The sequence below is a fragment of the Tachysurus fulvidraco genome, chromosome 7 (genome assembly GCF_022655615.1).
Source record: "Tachysurus fulvidraco isolate hzauxx_2018 chromosome 7, HZAU_PFXX_2.0, whole genome shotgun sequence".
NCBI lineage: Eukaryota > Metazoa > Chordata > Actinopteri > Siluriformes > Bagridae > Tachysurus > Tachysurus fulvidraco.
In genome coordinates, this window is record NC_062524.1 from 20,623,495 (window position 1) to 20,643,995 (window position 20,501).

The window sequence follows — 20,501 nt, forward strand, 5'->3', positions numbered from 1 at the left end:
TGGCTCACTTGGTTACATACTTAAGACTAACTCACAGACAGAACACAGTATGTGAGGACTCGTGACTGTGAGTCTGACATTGTTGTCTGCAACACTGGAGCCCCGCAGGGAACGGTTCTGGAGCCCCGTAGGGAACGGTTCTGGCCCCGTTCCTCTTCACCGTCTACACTGCAGACTTCATTTCCAGCTCAGCAACCTGTCACCTACAGAAGTTCTCTGATGACTCTGCCATCGTCGGTGTGATCAGAGATGATGTTGACAGTGAGTACAGAGGACTGATCCAGAACTTTGTGGACTGGTGCCAACGGAGCTGCCTCCAGTTAAATGCGGGGAAAACCAAAGAACTGGTGGAACATGGGAACATAGGGAACATGGGATTAGTTTCCACTGTTCCACTGTTATGCAGACAATACCCAGTTATATATCTCATCAAAACAAAATGAAATATCTAAATTGTCTAAATTAACTGAGTGCATTAAAGAGATAAAAGCTTGGATGTCCTGTAATTTTCTGTTGTTAAACTCTAATAAGACCAGCGTCTTGTCTCTTGGAACTCATATCGCCCATATAAAAAAACAGCCTTCTTCCACCTTAGAAATGTTGCCAAGCTAAGAATTGATAAGAACTGACCAAATGCACATTATCATCTAGTGCTTGCTAATATTATGAACAGCAGCTACATTAACTTCACTCCACTGCTTCTCTCTTTCTACCCATCCTGAGGCATCCAGAAATTGTACCAGCTCCAACTGCCTTGCGTGCCATGAAGATTTTAGTTCCACTGAGATGAGGCCGACTCTGTGAGGATCCTGAGGCATCTAGAGATGTTCCCGCTCCTGTTGGCCCCTACTATACTAAAGAGGAATTACCAACTCCATGTGGTCTTTGAGGACAACAATCACCTCATCAATACAACATTTGTCGGACTGTATATTTATAATCACACCCTCCAGCGTCACCCAAATGAGGATGAGGTTCCTCTTTGAGTCTGGTTCCTCTCAAGGTTTCTTCCTTTACCATATCCAAGGGAGTTTTTCCTCCCCACAGTCACCTGAGTCACCTCAGACTTGCTCATTGGGGATAAATACAAACATGTTTAAATATATCTAATATTAATCTTGAATTTTTATATTACATTATTCTTAATATTATTATTTTTAATAACAATGTAAATTTCAATTGTTAAAAGCTCTATAGAAATACATTTCAATTGAATTGAATAAATATGCTAGAATGAAGTCAGAGGGATGCAAGTGTTTGTTTGGTTGGTGAGGGATGACTTGGTTGAAAGTCTCAGCATACATGATAATTCTTTGTAAACCTTTGTCTATTATCCTTATATCTATCTATATCTTTGTCTATTATCCTTCTGTCAATGTTTTTGACAGAAAGGAGTAAAAACTAGATTTGTAAAGTTCGTCGCGACAAACTTTGATGTTTGATGAGGCCGGTGCATTTTGGAGGCGAGTGGACAGAAAGATTGTGAAAGCTACTGGACTGCTAGGGTGCCAATACTTTTGGAGGTGAGCAGACATGAGCACGTGACGTGACCATAATACCCGTGGGGAAGTTCCCCTCATTGTGATGAGTGTTTTGATATGTCACATGTCCATGTTGTGCAATTTTTTTATTTCACTTGTTTTTGGGGCGGGGCTACATGTGACATCACGTGACGTCACGTGACGTGACCATAATACCCGTGGGGCAGTTCCCCTCATTGTGCTGAGTGTTTTGATATGTCACATGTCCGTGTTGTGCAAATTTTTAATTTCGCTTGTTTTGGGGCGGGGCTACATGTGACATCACGTGACGTCACGTGACGTGACCATAATACCCGTGGGGCAGTTCCCCTCATTGTGCTGAGTGTTTTGATATGTCACATGTCCATGTTGTGCAAATTTTCTATTTCGCTTGTTTTGGGGGCGGGGCTACACGTGACGTCACGTGACGTGACCAGTATACCCGTGGGGCAGTTTCCCTCATTGTGCTGAGTGTTTTGACATGTCACATGTCCATGTTGTGCAAATTTTTAATTTTCACGTGACGTCACGTGACATCATGTGACGTGACCAGAATACCCGTGGGGCAGTTCCCCTCATTGTGCTGAGTGTTTTGATATGTCACATGTCCATGTTGTGCAAATTTTTGATTTCGCTTGTTTTGGGGGCGGGGCTACACATGACGTCACGTGGTGTCGAGTGACGTCACCAGAATACCCGGTGGGGTGCCAATACTTTTGGCAAAAAGTGGCTACTGAGGGTTTGGACATTTCATGTCAATACTGCAGTCATTATGGGATTCTACTTATTATACTGCATAGAACAGTACATGCAATTCTTAATGTTGGATGTATTGTGCGTGTGAGAGCTTAGAGGACTTTTCGGAATTCCCTATTCAAGTCTATGGGATGATCGATCGTCGACTACGGGAAAACCGAAAATTCCGTCGGAATTTCCAGAATAAAAATTTGGTCCGGAGTAAGGTCCTACAGAACCTGTCCGAGTTCAGTGTAAATCGCTCGAAAACTTGCCGAGTTATAAACCTCAAAATTTATAATGGAAGTCTATGGGGGAAAAGGCCACTTTGAGCTTCCTTACCGGGAATGCCGGAATTCCCGGAATTATATCAGAGCAGGGTCTACGACATATCCGAATTTGGTGCATGTGGCTCGAAAGCCCTAGGCCGCATTTTTTAAAATAAAATTTTGTCTAATAATAATAATAATAATAATAATAATAATAATAATAATAATAATAATAATAATAATAAGCAGCTTATAACGGAAATCAGAATGTTTGCTTCTACAAAGCCAACATAATTATATCCACTCAGTGTTAGTGCGTGTACGCGCGTGCCGTAATGACGTATACACTGGGCGTGCGCGCTACCGGCGGACTCGCGTAAGGTAGAAAATGGCGAGTACATTCAGGCGAAGAATTTGCACCAACGAGAATCGCGGATTTCGTCAGGATTTGTATTCGTGGCGGTCTAATCTCATTGCTTGTGTGGGTAAGATATAACCGGTATATTTGACGACGCGTTTGGTTGCTTTATGTTTGTGCGTGTTTTAGTGAAACAAGGCTGCAGGGATGTTGATATGCTAACGATGCTAATAATGCTAAAAAAAAAAAAAAAAAAACCGTCAACAACCGTCGACTTTTTTTTTTTTTTTTTATATTTTTCTTCTCTTCCGCACAAATCTTTCCTTCACTGTCAGGGATTTAAAAACATGTTGCTGGTACGTTTGGGCTGTTTTGGTGTGACGCTTTATAATTCGGTGTTATTTCTAGTTTCACTGATAAATTGTGAAGTGAAGTTCCTGTGTAGGAAGCTAGTTAGCTGGTTAGCTAATCAAGCTTTCTCTCTCTCTCTCTCTCACACACACACACACACACACACACACACACACACACACACACACACACACACAGACACAGATTACTGTGGATCTGAGCAGGAGCAATGATGTGGTGAGCTGCACGTCTGTGTGAAATGTAGAGTGACGTTAATAAGTACAGAGTTTGGGGGAAAGGACCTGTACTGCCCTTTAAACTCAAACACACTGAAACCTTGCAGGTCTGTTTGAAATGGAAAGCAGTCTTTCTTTCTGTAAAGGAAAAGTCAAGTCAAGAAGCTTTTATTGTTATTTCAACCATAATATAGCTGTTGCAGTAAAGAGTGAAATTAGATAACATTCAGTTTGCTATTGACAACAGATTGTTAAAAATAATTAAAGTGCTGTTAGCTGGAGCATATCTGGTGAATTTATCATAGACTGTAAAAGAACAGGGGTCTCATTTATAAAGCGTGCGTACGCACAAAAAACGGGGCTGGAAACGTACGTACGCCAGTTCGCACGCAAAGGTTGTGATTTTATAAAAAACAAACTTGACAGGAGAATGTGCGCACCTTTAAGCAAACTTTGAGCCGTGCGTACGCACATTCTGGAGACAAAGGGAATTGATGACACAGATGGTGAGGTCGTGAACTGACGTTAGATTGTAGAAAATAAATGTGAGAAGAACGATTATAAGAATTATTCATTCATTTTCTACCGCTTGTCCGAACTTCTCGGGTCACGGGGAGCCTGTGCCTATCTCAGGCGTCATCGGGCATCAAGCCAGGATACACCCTGGACGGAGTGACAACCCATCGCAGATTATAAGAATTAATGATATTTAATTTTCACTCCATTTCATACGTTATATCCACATTATCATGAAGATTAAATCCAACAGTGTTATTTGTGCTGATTGTTTTAGGCTATATACATCTAGTAAAATCCAAACGTAATTCAAAATGTATTTAAAAAAAATAAAAATAAATAATAATCAGCTCTGCCTTACAGTCACATTGTCCACAACGGGAGCGCAGGACGAGATAGCGCGACTACATGTGATACAGAATAGCATGAAATACCCTTTTATTAGAGAACTGCAGAACACAGTGTAAAAACGATATATTTTCCTTAATGTACATATCATAAAATGTCAAAGTCTGCAAATACAGTCATGAAACACAATCGCAACTCATCATCGGTCCCAGCTACGGTGTTCATTACAAAACTGTCATGAAGAACCATGTGTTCACTATAATATTTTCGTCTTAAATTTTCGCCCACAAATTAATTCTGTGATTTTTGTCAAGGTGTTAACGATCAGTCTAATTGCTAGAAACATATAAATCCTCCGGTGAACCGGGTATGTATGAGGATTACGCCAATGGCAGAATAAGGAGAGAACGAGATTTCAGGGACCATGATGATTTCCTGGCCCATGATGATGACTGGCTAATAAGCCGATTTAGATTCCCTAGAGCTGTGCTCTTGGATCTATTGCCCCTTTTCCACCGAGGCGGTTTTGCCCCTTTTCCACCGAGGCAGTTCGAGTGCTGGTTCGGAGCCGGAGCCTAATTTAGAACCAGTTCTTTCTGTTTCGACAGCCAAAGCACCGGCTCCAAACCAGGAAAAGTGGTTCTTAAGTAGCACCAAAACGTTGCTGGTCTAGACTTAAGAACCGCTTGGGGCGGGAGCTGGGGGCAGGGCTACTGTTAGCACGTTTGATAATGTTCCTTAAGTATACTAATGTTTAATACACTTTTACTTTACAGTAATATGATACATTATCAGCACACATGATAGTAGTTAGCTACATGCTAAAGCTAATTTTTTTCTGTGTTAATGATAAAATAACGTTATGTACTTTCACGATTACAACCTCCGTTTATACAGATTACATGGAGCTGCACGTACACGTTGGAATCGCCACATTTGGGTGTTAATGTAGGTTCATAAAGCCATGAGCACTAACAGTAAAGCAACATCCACCATTGTTGATGTGTTTGCTGCTGCTGTGCTAAAGTTGCTGGGAAACGTGACACGTATACAGTAACGTCAGACTCGGCTCTGTGATGGCTCCCTAGCCGGTGGAAAGACAAACCGGTTCTTAGAAGGTTTACCAGTGGAACCAACTTTGAACCAGCACCAGAATTAGCTCTGAACCAGTACCCGGTTCTTTTTGGTGGAAAAGTGTATTAAAGGGCATTAGTGCTGAATTGGGTCCAGTATTAGAGAGGGCAACATGCCGGAACATTGCCATCCTAGTCCAAATACAAGTCCTCACCACTCTGGGGTTCTTGGCAACCGTCTGTTTCCAGCAGGAATTGGCAGACAGGTAAATTATTTATATAAAAAACTATAAGTAATCCTCAACTTTGTGTCTAAAACCTTTTTGTATATGAAATAATTATATTGGAATCTATCATCTCACCCTATAGGTCTGGTATATCACAGCCGTCCCTGAGTGCCATAATATCTGTCGTTTTGAATATTATACTTAATATGCCGAAATTAAAATGCAATTTGCAGCAATGTCTTGTTTCCCAAATGTAATCGGAGCCATTGACTGCACTCATGTTGCTATAAGGGCACCATCTGAAAATGAATTTGCTTATGTTTAACAATATTAAAAAGTCAAAACTAACAATTTTGTTTTTAATATAATTATAACATTTTTGTTTTTAATATAATTATAACCTGCAGGCGACAGTGGCTACCCCCTGAGACGGTGGCTCCTCACCCCATTTTTAGACCCGCAGAGCGCAGAGGAAACTCATTATAACGAGGTCCACTCTCACGCCCACACAATTATGGAGCATGTAATGGGCATGTAAAAATGGGCATGTACAGGGCGGGATATGAGGCTGGTTCACATACGTACATCTGTGGGAACATTGCTTACAGGTGTGCGTACGCACGGTTTTAGAAATCGGAATATTTTTTTGGCATATGCCATTTTTGGCCTTTGGGCGCACGTAAACTTTTAGCAGGGATCCTACGCACAGTTTTATAAAGGAGACCCCTGGTCTGTTGGTTTAATTCTTGAAGAATTCTTGAAGTTGAATTTTTCTGGGATTTACTTCTGGCCATGTGAGAGATATTTGGTCTGATGCCTGGTCTACCAACCTACCGTTTAGTTTAAGCTTAATTTATGCTATTTACTTAATAATGAAAATAAAAGTGACTTCTTGCTTTCTGAGCATCCTCATGCTTGAATGTTAGGAAAACTGCATCAAGTTAGAATGTTGAACATATTAACTCTAGTCTTTTGTGCACTAATGGTGCGTAAACCAACTTTCTTTTTAAATGCTGAAAGGAATGACAATTAGCTCTAGACTTGAGGCAGTCATGTAGAGACAAGATCTTTTATAAATACTAATTGCTAAAGTTTCCATAATTCATTAGTTTTAGATGTTTGGTTAGTTTACCGGTAGGTTGTAAGTGTGATACCAGACAAAATGGATCACTGTACTGTGGAAAATCTACAGTGGCTGTTGATTTGTTTTAATGTATAAATCCTTGTAATGCTGCTGCACATGTGCCAGCCAACTCCTATTTGCCTCCTGATTTAAGTGTTGCCTGGTAAGCTTTAAACTTAATCAAGCCCACACTCCTTCCACTGGGGGGAAAAAAGAAGCTTTTCCTCTTCATTTCAAGTTAGAAAAGGCTACAGGGGTTTTACAAACCCACTTCTCCGAAGCACACCAAACTACTACATTCAGGCAGGCTTTTCTTGCTGATTCAGATTGGACAGACTCTGTAGTGGAAATGATTTAAAAAACACACCTAGCACCGCAGAATGACTCACACTGACAGCACAGTTCGCTCACAGCTGGAGAAAGCCCTATGATTCACACACATCCCCTTGAGTCACGTCACTGAAAGCTTAATGTTTCATTTTCTTGCCTTCTAATTCACAGCTTTCATTTTTTTCCATCATGCCACTAAGAGTGTAATGGATCATACACTCATTATTGTTTCATTTACTGTACAATTTATAATGTCCAGTGGAAAACTACAGCATGTTATTCAGAAAATGATTATTGAAAATGTAAAAACCGCGTTCATACGATTCATCTGATTGTCATCAGCAGGTTTTCTGCATTTTAAATTGATTGACACGTTTATACAGCAGTAGCCTAAAACCAGAGCAAACATTTCTGCGGTGTTAGTGTAAGTAGCCCAGTCTGCCCTCTAAAAATACTGCAAACAAGTCCTCCCAATGCATAAAGCCCACCTCAGGGGCAGGTAATGATACAGAATGTTTTAACATGGATACGTATTTAAAGAGACTGCTTGATTGATGGCACTGCCACTGACTAAAATTACACTTGGATATTGTAGTTGCATAACAGTCTGTCATTAGACTTGAAGTAGTTTGGATTAATCGCAGTCAGCTTTTTATTCTCTCCTGCTGATGTCAAAATTCAATGCATTTATTTCCTGTTTTTTCAGTGTTCTAGTCAGGATGAGAGTCAGGCATCGCAAACCAGATGCTTAAGTTTTCTCAAACCTTATGGGTTTTCTATCCTTGACCAGGTAATAATGTCTTTGAACATTATTTCAACATTAGTCACACGACAGGTCTCGCCTGTCCAGTTTTTCACTTGTTGGTGTATACCATCTTTCTAAGGTTCTTAGTTCTGCTCCGAATGATTTGTCTTTAAAATGTACTCAAGATTAATTCTTACATTTTAATGAAGTGAAATAAATCATTAATCAGTGGCACTGCCTATATACTGTCTGTTCACCTGTAACTGTTTATATTGTCTTCTAACTAGTAAAACACATATAAAATCTATTTATATCTTCTGTGGACTAGGACAAAAAAAATTGCAGAAAATAGAGAAACTAAATTTGTAATAAATTACAAATTAATAATTGAGAAAATTGGTTGTTTGATGTAAATGATGCCTGGCTGGTTTCATGTTAGCTATTAGCACATTAGCTGCACAAGCTAACTGTACTAGAGCAAACACTTCCCAGAGTAACCAGATAACCATCTATATTTTCTACCAAACTTTTATTTTCTTCATAATGTCTATATTTAATGAGAAGGTAAGAGGAAACCATGGTTATATGCTTATTGGCTCAAAAGCTGAGAATCTCCCCTTGCTTTTTGCTCAGTTGCTTGTCACTGTTGAATGAATGGTCACCTGTCACTTTGTTGCTCAGTACAGTGAATATACCTTGATGCATGCATTACCGTACACTGGCGCTGGTTCTGTTACACTTCAGTGTGTTCTCCATGTTATCCGGATTCTGGAGTCTTTTTGTGGTGCCTTATTTGTGGGTAAACAGTTTCATACGGTTTGCTATCTGCTAATCTTGCATTTACATATACCATTGATTGTGTTATTGTTAGTGGTGTGTTTGTATGTTTGTCAGAGTGCAAGCTGTATTGGCAAATAGATCTTCAGGCTAAAAGATCCTCAACAACCACGAATGACTGGTTGAACTAGCGTAATTTGGTCAGGATTCCTTTAGCTCTAAAGCTGCTTTTGTAAAATCTTCTCTGAACAGTTTGGTTGCTTGTGTGTCTGTGTTGTGATTTCCATCTGTGCCAGCTTTTGATGCTCAGTGTTTGCAAAGATTCGAAAACCAATGTACCTGGTGGGGAAAAGCAAACATCACTAACCTGTTCTGAAAAAGTTTGTTTGCATGTAAAGAAAATGTTAATGTTTTTAACGTATGAGATGTGAAAAGAAGCCGTTGTGTAATTCAGTGTCTCATGTCTCTTTTTTTTTTGCTGCACAGGTGTTGAGAAGCTTGTGGAGTTACTTGAGACAAGAATCTTAGAAGAACTAACTCCGTTTAAAGGTAAGTAAGGCTAGTATTGCCTTCATTGGATAAAGAGGTTGTGCTGAGACATGTAATTGATGAATAAAAGGTAGTAGATTATTGTTTCGTTTGCTTAATTTTTAAAGAAAATTGGGGGTTTCCTGATGGCTTACCTTACCTGTATTGTAGTTGTACACTATATTATTTATATCTTTAATAGTTAGCAGTTTACTGGAGTTTCTCTGTGCTATTCCTCAAATTCGGCAAAAATTATACTCGTATGATTGTGGTTTTTTTTGTTTGTTTGTTTTAGCTGAACTGAAACATTCATTTTAATCTCTATATGTATAGAACAGTTTTGTTTGTGTTTTTGTTTGATATTAGCCAGTACTTTGTGTTTTAATGTGATTTTGGGGCATCCCCAAATGTGATCATGGCCCTGTACCGGATATTAATAACGTATCTGGCCTTGACCGTGGTTTTTACATGTTTAAATTGAACTTCCTTGTGACCTGTCATGAGGTTATTGATGGCTCTACACCAGGATACACCTTCCTATAGAGTTCTGTTCCAAATTGATCTAGTTATTCAAGGTGTCAAACTAATTACAGCAATTATATTTAATAAATAAATAGCTTAATTACTATATTTCTTTTTAGTATTAAATTTCTAGATATTTCATTACATGATATTGGCTGTTTGGTGTTGAGTACAGTGACAGCGAGAGTAATACATGCTGAGTCCAGTGTTTGTCTCGTAATTTGGTGCTGGAGTTCTGCACTGCTACATGATCCAGATTGTTTTTTTTTTTTGTTTGTTTGTTTTATTTACATCTGTTGAGTTCCCAAAACGACACCGTTCTAAACAGTTTATCTATCAATAATTTGTTAAAATATACCTGAATACAAATCTTGATTAGAGAGAAACCTTCTTAAAAAAGTTCAATTTTAAACATTGTTTTATTATTCTTTGTACTTTTTCTTTTTCTGCATCTCTCATTGCCTATTTTATGTTAAAGCATGCTTAATCATTATTCTGTTAATTTTGTGGAGTATTTTCTCATCTCCTATCACTTGTATGATATTGAGAGGGGTGTGTCTTATTTACTCAGGCAGTATTCAGTGCATCATTAGCTAATCAGTTTGCACAATATGTGTGTGAATCCTCTAGATTAGGAGTAATACCACCATACTAAAGTCATATTAAATGTCTGACTGTAACTGTGACAGTCCACAAATATTTAGATTTGTTTTTTAATATACTTGCTTTTTATTTTGAAATAATAGTTGCTACGGCAACTTAGCTTCATTGTTTACCTACACGTCTTAAAGCTGAATTTCAGCTTGAATGTCATCAGCCACTAACCCCAGTAAAACAACACATTTATAATGTGTACAACCAAAGGATAAATTACAAGAAGTGAGGACTTTCTTGTTTGTATTGTCATGGCTGTTTATTACTGTGGTTCCTTGAACCTTAACTGCCCACAGCGCTACAAGGCACAGACTGATAGATAAACTTGGTTTCAGGCTTTTTTGGTATCTTGCATTAGTAGTGGATTCACCTCAGGAAAAGACTTTAAATAGTGAGACATGTAGATTGGTTCTTCTTGGTTTTATTTTTCAGGACAGGATAACTATTTAATGTCACTGCAACATATAATGGAAAATATAAGCAGATTTTTGGTACTTTTGTCAAACTTGGTTATTGCAGTAAGGTCATAACTTGTATAAAATACCATTTCCATTCCTAGCATCTATAATTTTTACTTTTCCTTTTGGATCCACAGATTATAAGCCTGCAAGTGAGTCAAATTGGTCATTTGATGAAAATTGTCTTTTCTGCTGCTTAAGACGAGAGAAAGTGAAGGTAGTTTCTTTTTGTTTCTTTGTTTCTTCCCTTTCATCATTAAGCTGTTCCGTTATTATGGCCAGCTGTTTTCAGTACAAGCTGAATACAGGGCTATACTGCTTTAGCCCCACCCATTAAAACAATTTTGTTTTGTCTCGAGAGACCCAAAACTGGTTTATAACAAGATGAGATGGGAAATGATGGAATGCTAATCTGTTAAAATGAGATTTTTTTACAAAAGTTTTGTGTGCTTTTAAACCATCAGGAACATGTAATTGCACTCAATAACAAAATTGTGAAAAGTGGAGGCAAACCTTTACTTGGCAAGGATCATTGTAACATCAAAAGACTTGAGTGGCAAGTTGAAGAATTCCTCAATGCAGCCTTGCACAGGAAAGGTAAGCAGACCTTTTTAGTTTTTCATTGCTTACAGTATGTACCCACGGTCTTCTTTAAAAGGAACACCTGTACATCTCATTTATGCAGCTCTCCAGTCAACTAATCCTGCGACAGAAGCACATTGCATAAAATGATACAGGTCAAAAGGTTCAGTTAATGTTCTCATCAAACATCAGAATGTCTACAGACTCACCAAAACTGGTCAACACACTACAGTGTTAAGATTTTGGTGTGTCTCTGCCCATTATAGTCTCAGATTTCTATATTTGGTTGATGGGAGTGGAACCCAGTTTGGGTCAGCTTACTAACGGTCTGATGTGTTGTACAATCTGAGATGATCTTCTGCTCTTCACAGTTCCAAAGATTTCTTAGTAGTTCTTTTGAGTTTTCTGGTGGCTTGAGCAGATATTAAAGTGTTTCCTACTAAAGTGGATGGTGAGCGTATATATTTCAGTGTTCTGTATAGAAACAATATAATGAACATAGCAAAATCTTATACATCCCACAGAGTACAAACCAAGGATCCCGGACCCTCACATCCCAGTGGTGGCTCGTCATACCATGCAACAAATGATCAATCATTTAGTTGTGCATATTACCTCAGATAACAGCTCTCAGGACTCGCCGCAGCACAATGGCATGGACCAAAGCCTGCTGAAAACTCCTTCTATCCCATCACCCATCGCTGTTGCTACATCTACACCAACAGCTGCTGCCTCTACACAAAATCCTGTCCTCAGTAAGCTCCTCATGGACGACCAAGATGCACCTCTGGACCTTTCAGTCAAGAAAGTCAGACCAGAAATCCATGAACAAGGTATGATATCTGTTCTGTGCATGTCAGTTAACGGAGATGCTAACACCTGTGGTCTAGTCATAGCATTTATGGTTTTTGACCCCTTGCATCAATGATACGAACCCTGAAAGTTAGGATTCCGTGTAAGGAATAAATACCATTTAAAGGATAATCAGTTTATGGCTACTTTTGTATCATGCCACTTTCATTAGGATAACTTTGACCTTTGAGTTCCATAAGCTCAGTCTTGTAGCTCAAAAAGAAATAAGTGGATGGGATGGTTATCTTGTTTAAGTAAAATTGCAATAAAATTAAAATAAATAAACTTGGTTCATACATGTGGTCACTTCAGACATTTGTATTGCTTTTTTTTTTTTTTTTTTTTTTTTTTTTTAATGTTGGCACCATTGTGCACACATTCTTTTATTTGTGTTTTAAAAAAAAAAAAATATATATATATATTTATAGTAGAATTCTGCTTTTGCTTGCTGATTTTTTTTTGTTATAAATGTTATCTCTGCAGTAAAAAAAAAATAATTCTTTGTGAATGTAATATTTTATTCAGATTGTGTTTTGGATCTTTCAATCAAGAAGAATCGTAGCCCAGACAGCATTCTTCTCGGAAGCCCTCATGCTAATTTGACAACACCAGTTGTAAAAAGGTTAGTACACACATTGCATTTGTCGTCTTTAGCCTTGCAGTGTTCTACTAAACACTTGATGCAACGTATTGTCTTGTTGGATACTAGGACCTTGATTTACTTCAGTATTGAACAATGGATACAGCATTCAGTATAATAATTAAAATGGTGCAATGATTTGCTGTGATGCAAAAATGAGACATGGAAATGTGCAATTCACATTCTGGTAATCAGGATCCTGTTAATTCTGCATCTAATGCAGTGGTGTCCAATCTTATCCGCAAAGGGCCGGTGTGCAGGTTTTCATTCCAACCAAGCAGAAGCCACACCTGATTCCACCTGTTTAATCAGCTGTTCTGGGCTTTTAGTAGACTCTGGTATGGCTTCTGCTTGAATGGAATGAAAACCTGTACCCACACTGGCCCTTTCTGGATAAGAAACCCCTGGAGACCCCTGATCTAATGCAACTGTTCAAACACCAGCGGTCCAAATTGCACAATCTATAGAATTAAAATGTAGAGAGACCACACTGGTCACTTGATCACATTCTTTCTTTGTGAGCCTGTGTCATTATATGAAATTATAGGGTTTATGGTTACACAACCAAGATATATTTGTTAAAAAGCTCCTCTATAGCTTTTCAAATGACAAAAATACAAATTATTTTACTTGCTGATTTTTAAAAAAAAATTTTTTAAAGTAGGCCTGTATCACTTTTAGGAGTCATTTTGTATCTGTTTTTTTGTTTTGTTTTGTTTTGTTTTGTTTTTTTCTTTTGGGAAGAAAGTAAGTATTGTGCGTTTTTTTTTTTTATCTCTCTTCAGGCAAGCCTCATCATCCACATTGGAACAGTTTATGGCTAAGCTGTGTTTGCATCACCAGCGGCAGATTGTTGACGCCTTTGGATTCTTGCAAAGTGAAATAAAGGCTATGAGTTCCTCCGGTGAAGTGCAAGTGTCCACACCAGTGGTCCCAGAAAAACCAATAAGTGCAGACTGTGCAGAAAAAAGGTCAGAGATTCAAGGTACTGAAGAAACTTTGCCTCTAACAAGAGAGACAAATGGGGGCCAAGAATCACTAGTTTCCAAAAATAATGAAGATTCACCTGCAGAACAGGAACTGAAAACTGATGGGCCCTTGATTGCATCAATCAAGAATGGATCTTCCATAGATCATAATGAGACTGATATTGGATATAATGATGTTATTGAATGTAGTAGTCCAAACATTCAGCCTAAGTGTCCACCTCTACTGATTGTGAAAAACACCTGTGGTAACCTTGAAGCCAAAAAGTTGACTGAGGCTGACTCAATCATTCAAGAACCTAATACTGACACTTTAGAGCAGGGCCGATCTGCTTCTGACGTGCAGTCACACATAAATAGCATTGATTGCGATACTGTTGCACCGTCTACATGTTCTACAAGTCATGGACACACTGACCCTAAATGCCTTCCTGTACTTAGCAATGATACTCCTGAAAAATCCTGCTCAATTCAAAGGACCACAAATGTTGTTCCACCAAGTTCTTCAAGAACAGCCAAGAAAAGTAGCAGAGGCTCTCATTCACACCCCAGGCTTGGCTCAATAGGACACACTTTAAATGATCCTGATATTAAATATGACATTGTCTATGTAGGGAAACCAATTACTGAATGTACGCTTCAAACTCGGAATCATATGCTTCCAAGGAAAAATGCTAGAAAAAGCACAAGAGGGCATAAGAGTTTTGGGGATTGCTGGGAGATAAAAACAGTGCGAACATTGGCACCCAAGTCTGCTCAGAATGTTGGTGGGATTTATCCTGTTCCTATGCCTGAGATAACAACATCAATCACTCCAAAGCAGGCTCTTGCTAGACCCGATGGCTTACCTGATATGACGGTACCTTTTGCCGGGGATTGTATGGAAACTGTGATGAACAAAAACCTGACAGATCAGTCAGTGGTGACAGAAATTCCAGGAGATGTTGTTGAAATAACAAGTGAGGATTTCATTGTAGAACCTAGTCAAACAGGTCAAACTCAGCAAAACGTACAAATTCCCTGTCTACTTTCAGATGAGGAATGTGATCCAGTGCAGCAGGACTCTAATAGGGGTATATGTGACATCTCAGACAATAGTGAACGAACTCCCAATTCTACCATTTTAACTGAAACAATTGAAGTAGAAACTATAGAAACAAAAGAAACTATAGATGCCCCTGCATCGAGTGTGATCTTGGGTGGCATAGAAACCGAGGTCCATGGTCAAAGTCTAGCCATGGAGGCATTGCTAAACACAGACACCTCAAGCATAGAAAATGATACATCTGAGGCAGAAGGTTTGAGAGCAGGAGGTGATTTGAAGTCCCCAGAAGAGATGAAATGTTTAAGAAAACAGGTACAGGCCTGTACAGATAACAGCACAAAATTACAAAAGACTTGTGAATCTGAGGCAGTGGATTCTCCAAATGCAGATGAAGTGGAGTCGAAGATGTCTGCAGTAGTGGTTGAGGAAATTACTACAAAAGACCAACTTGAAGAACAGAGGGAAGGTGTTTCAGAAAATGTTTCTCCAAAGAAGGGTGTTGCTAAACATGCCATCCCTTCAGATAGGTGTTTGCGAAGTGGTGTCTCAAAAATTGTATCTGAACAAACCTCTGGCTCTGACATTTCAGAGCAAACAAAACTAGCTATCCATGAAAATATTCGAGAGTCTAAACAGTCATTGATGTCTTCTAAATTTAAGCACACTGAGGAAAATGTGCCATGTCAGGGAGGTCAATATAATGTAGAGGTCACAGATTGTAATCCTGAGAAAGCTCAACAGTCTCCAGTCGTCAGACAGGATGACAGTATTGGTAACAAAGTGTGCACAAGACAGAATCAAAGGCTAATGATGGTGAAGAAAATTGAGTCCAATGAGCAGAATGCACAAGAGATAAACCCAAATGAAGGCCAAGCTTGTACTGTGAATAATATTCCTCAGAACGAGGTGAATACTCCTACACAGAGTGCTGAATCTCCTGTAAAGAACAGCTCTGGGAAATCCATAAAGGTTTCTGAAAAAATGCCTCTTAGAAACAGGAACAGTCAAAGTGAGCATTCTGTTAGCACTGCTAACTCTTCTTCACCTTCCAAAAATATTCCACACACCCCTGAACGAATGCCTTTGAGAAGCAGAAATGGCATTACTACTGATCAGCCTGTGGATGAAGATTCTTGCAGTTCCCCCACTGCAGGTCCTATAGCGAAGAGTGGACGAATGACTATGAGAAACCGGAATAGCGGTTTTGCTGAGCAGACTGCCGGCAAAGATTCCTGTGTTTCTCCAAATACGAGCGGTTTAGACAGTGTGACACGCATGCCATTGAGAAGTAAAAACTGTAGTGCAGTCAATCGCCATATCGGTGAAGGGTCCTCTGATTTAATCAAGGATGCATCGAGTGCCATCCCTGAGCCATCCCGTGTTGAGGACACTGGTGTTACAAGTAAGAAATTGGCAAGCACTGGACACATGCCTCTAAGAAGTGGAAGTGGTCTGTTGACAGAACAATCATCTACCTGCAATTCAATTGGTTCAGATGCTGGTGCTGTCTCAGAGAGCCCTGGGCGCATGTCATTGAGAAGAAGCAATACTTTTAGTGCCGACAAACAGGATTGTTTACCAATACCTTCCAAGAGCAGAAAGCTTTCTCCAAGACTTCCAAAGACCCATAGAACATCTTTACTGTCCTTAGTCCATAAGGGGGAGCCCAACAATAACAGTGCTACTGTCAAGACTGAGAAACTTTTTAACGACCAAATGAAAGTCTCTTCTATCCCAGATTCATTTACGTCAATTAACTTACCAACTACCAGTCGTACAACCCCAAGTCCATGCAAGTTTTTGGAGGCTTTAAATGAGGAAACAAACCAGCATTTGATTTCAGATTTAAATAGTAAATTTGAAAAGATGCAAAAAGGGTGGGTTCAAATGGACAAAGAAGGACAGCCTGCACCAAAACCAAAAAATAAGTCAGACAGACTAAAGGAAATATGGAAAAGTAAACGAAGAATTAGGAAACCAAGATCATTAGAACAGCAGAAATTTTCTCCTGTACAAATGTTATTTATGAAATCATTTGACCTTCCTAATATCTGCCGCTGGTTTTTGCAGTCAACAGAAACAAAATCTCTTGTTATTGTAAAGAAGATTAACACAAGGCTTCCATCTGAAACGCAGCTGGGTTTTCAGACCTTCCCTTCCATGCCGGAGTCCTCCGATGGAGTATTTCCAAGTCTTCAAGCTGAACGCTTAAAAAAGCACCTGAAAAAGTTTGCTATTGCATCCCCTGTGAAAAGCAACCCCAAGACCAAAAGGCTAATTGCTAAAGCTTTAGCCCAGGGTATTGCTAAGGGTAAAGAAAAACAGGAACCTAGAACTGCCACACGGATCTCTTCAAAGCCACAGAGCTCTGTTGGATTGATGCAGACACAGTCCCTTGAGAACCACAGCAAGGTTGCGGCAAGTGCAAAAAATCCAGCAAGTGCAAAAAATCCAGCAAGTGCTAGAATTCTGAGGAAATATTCCAATATGCGAGAGAAAAAACAAGTCCAACAAAACTCTTTGAAGAAGTTAAAGAGTTCACTAATAGAGGTAGACAATAGTAATTCACTGACAAAGAAGGTCCCTAAAGAAAGACTATCCACAAGGAGAGGACATAAATCAGCCATTGTCAAAAAAGCGAAAAGGTTGGCTAAAAAAGCAAAAACGCCGGCTGCAAAACAGAAAATCCCAAAAGGTGGTGGTAGAGGGTTAAGATATTTAAACGCAAAGGGTAGAATCTCATCAAAGAGGGTGCTTCCCAGATTATTAAAATCGAACTGTTTAACACCACCTAAAACCACGAGTAAGAAAGAAATGCTCTTGAAAGCTGAGAAGTCTCCACAACCAAAAACTGACCATAAGAAGTCACCTCTTCATAAAAATGCTGAAAGTTTATCGTCTCAGTCTCAAATTACAGACAAGAAACCTCTGTTATCAGAAGACCAGGTTCTCACACGGTCTCAAAGAAAGATGGAAGCCACTCTTGCACAAACGGGATCTCCAAAAGCCTCTACAAAAAGAGGCATGGAAAGCTCAGTCACACCAGCTAAGCGGACAAGGACATCGAAGTAATGATTAAAGATGAAAATAAAGACTGCCTTTGCAGATGGGTGACGGTGTTTCCACATGTGAGAATTGTTTCTGTTCTACGTAGCCGGCTTGCACAGCTTCATTATTAAGAAGTATCAAAATTGTTTGACTTCCTCCATTGTCTTTTGTGCAGACCCACAAAACAACTGTGTGCAGAAATTCACCACAAGGTTCACAACCAAATGTACAATGTTTTTATAATACACATTTCTTTATTAGCTTTAGTGTTGTTATTAGCCTTTATTCAAATGTTTAATGTTGTGCACTCAATGTTGCAAAAGTGCTGTATGTCCAATTTGGTCAATCTGTCCATTCTAACGAAATGTCGTCTGCACTGGTTGATTAGAAATGGCTCATTAATAATTGACCAACTCCAAACCTTCGCCCTATCACCGATTAGAGCTTACCTTGATAATGTGCCTTATTAAGTAACTGACTGTTCTTTAAACCATGGAATCCTCCATACATCATGTGTCATTTTGTTTAAAGATGTCCTTATGCCCAAGCTATATCCATGAGTTGTTTTCCTAAGCTTGTTTCCTACAGTCACAATGTTCACTACTTCTAAGCAATTGAACATCTTTCTGTATTCTTTATTCAGGTTTTCTTTTTAAGGCAAAATCAAGGAGCATTAAACTTGAATGCTTGATTATTCTGTAATTTCTGTTTTGTTACTGTGATGTTTATTTTCAGTTTTTCCTGTTACTTTTCGCCTTAATTGTTTGCTCCGTTATCTCATTACTTGCTGCTGATCTGCTAAACTGAAACTGTAACATTTGGATTTGATTTCATTAGAGCTTAATATAACTAACTCTAACTTATGGATAATTCGGTCACTGGCTTGTCATAATGGAAATATGTTTCATTTGTTAACAGGCTCCGTATTGTACGTTTTTAATATGCTTTAAACTAATGTTTGGAATGGTCATGCAGGTTTTCACTTTGCTTTTCCTCGGCTGTTCTGAAGTAAAGAGGAGTCTAGAGCAGACTTACAAATCATGTATCTATTCATAAACTCTGTGTGCAGTAGATGGTTGTGATTTCTGGGTTCCCATAACCATGATTGCAGTGAGAGAAGAGGAGGAAGATCTTGTATCGTCAAACGTATTCACTTTTGTTTTTTCTCTGAATTTGAAGCCTATGCATGCAAGGTGATGTGCCTCAGAGTATCTTCTGTAGATATTTCTTAAAACTTTGACTCTTTCAATAGAGATACTTTGACCAAAATGAAAATGTGACTAATTGAAGGCTGATGTCCAGAAAGACATTTTGTATTGAGTGCTGGAGTCTGAGTGACTGAATGTCCTCAGAATGAACATGTGAAACTTAACTGTCTACGATTTAAACCTATTATAAAAATTATTTACTCCAATTATAGAAATGGAAGTAAGTTTGTATTTTGGGGAGAGATTTGGTGGAGCCCAGTCTTTTAATGTTTTACCATAGCACAATTGTACTTTTTTTGTTTGAGTAATATCTTGTAAATGCAAAGGTATACTGCTTTGGAGTTTTAATTGATATTTAATGTTACCCTGGGTATCATTGACAAAGTTTGATTTACCCACCAAATACCAGACTTGAACATTTTACTTTACTATTGATATTTATAGTTTTTTGGTTTTGTATATTTGGAGAGCACAGGTGTATTTGTGTAATGTTAAGATCCTGCTAAAACTGGTATAAATTGTTTGAATTCAACTGTTTCTTTGTTCAATTATACACAATCTCCCCCCCCCCCCCCTACACACACACTCCTGTATACCCACTGTCTTTCATGTACTACAATTTTGCAAGTTCAGCCACTTATGTTGTAGTGGCCCACTGTTTTAAATCATGCTGAGACAAATCAGAAACTGCTGAACTCCTGGGAGCTTTGCATGTATCTATAGTTTATGCAAAAAAGTTCTGTTGCTGGAAACCCCTTGTTGATATGAGAGGTCAGAGGAGAATGACCAGACAGCGTAGCGCTGACAGTTACTCAAGCACTCTACATATGTGAGGAAAACACAGTGTTAAGCACAACATAATGTTCAACACTTAACATAATGAGCTACAACAGGCTCCACTCTGGTCAGCCACGAACAAGACATGGAGGCGATCATAAGCACAGACTCAACAACACTGGACAGGTGAAGACTGGAAAAAGATGTGGTGATTTCTGCGATGCTTCTCTTTACATTTGTTAAAAGAAGAGTGGATACTTTAGTCTGCTTGAACCAGTTGCCAATTCTCCAGACCACCCTTTTCTTCTGCAGAACTGCTGCTCTGTGTGTGTGTGTGTGTGTGTGTGTGTGTGTGTGTGTGTGTGTGTGTGTGTGTGTATATATATATACACACATACACACACACAGAGGCGGTGCATACATATACATATATAAAATATATTTTGTTTGTTTTACACAAAATCCTCTTTAAAGCCTGCTGTGTGTCAAAATCCAAAGGGTTTTTGTAATACTCTAACTGGGCACCACCAACCGTGCCACAGTCAAAATTTCTTATTATATTTTAGAGTGCATACTAACTGAATCTATGAAGC

At 38.9% G+C, this 20,501-nt stretch overlaps 1 protein-coding gene across 6 annotated transcripts; it reads left to right on the forward strand.

Moving 5' to 3' along the window:
* Window positions 1-2,855: 2,855 nt before the first annotated feature.
* wu:fc17b08 lies at window positions 2,856-19,663 on the forward strand. 6 transcript variants are annotated; one of them, XM_027174357.2, is made up of 8 exons: window positions 2,878-3,009; window positions 7,793-7,876; window positions 9,095-9,157; window positions 10,908-10,987; window positions 11,235-11,367; window positions 11,877-12,185; window positions 12,730-12,826; window positions 13,630-19,663. In XM_027174357.2, exons 6-8 carry the CDS (start codon window positions 11,930-11,932, stop codon window positions 17,945-17,947), a joined length of 4,671 nt encoding a protein of 1,556 aa, XP_027030158.2. In that variant the 5' UTR covers window positions 2,878-3,009; window positions 7,793-7,876; window positions 9,095-9,157; window positions 10,908-10,987; window positions 11,235-11,367; window positions 11,877-11,929; the 3' UTR covers window positions 17,948-19,663. The 6 variants fall into 6 exon arrangements, with proteins under 6 accessions (XP_027030157.2, XP_027030158.2, XP_027030159.2 ...); XM_027174358.2 differs by having other exon boundaries at window positions 10,908-10,922; XM_027174356.2 differs by lacking the exon at window positions 7,793-7,876 and having other exon boundaries at window positions 2,856-3,009.
* Window positions 19,664-20,501: the final 838 nt, after the last annotated feature.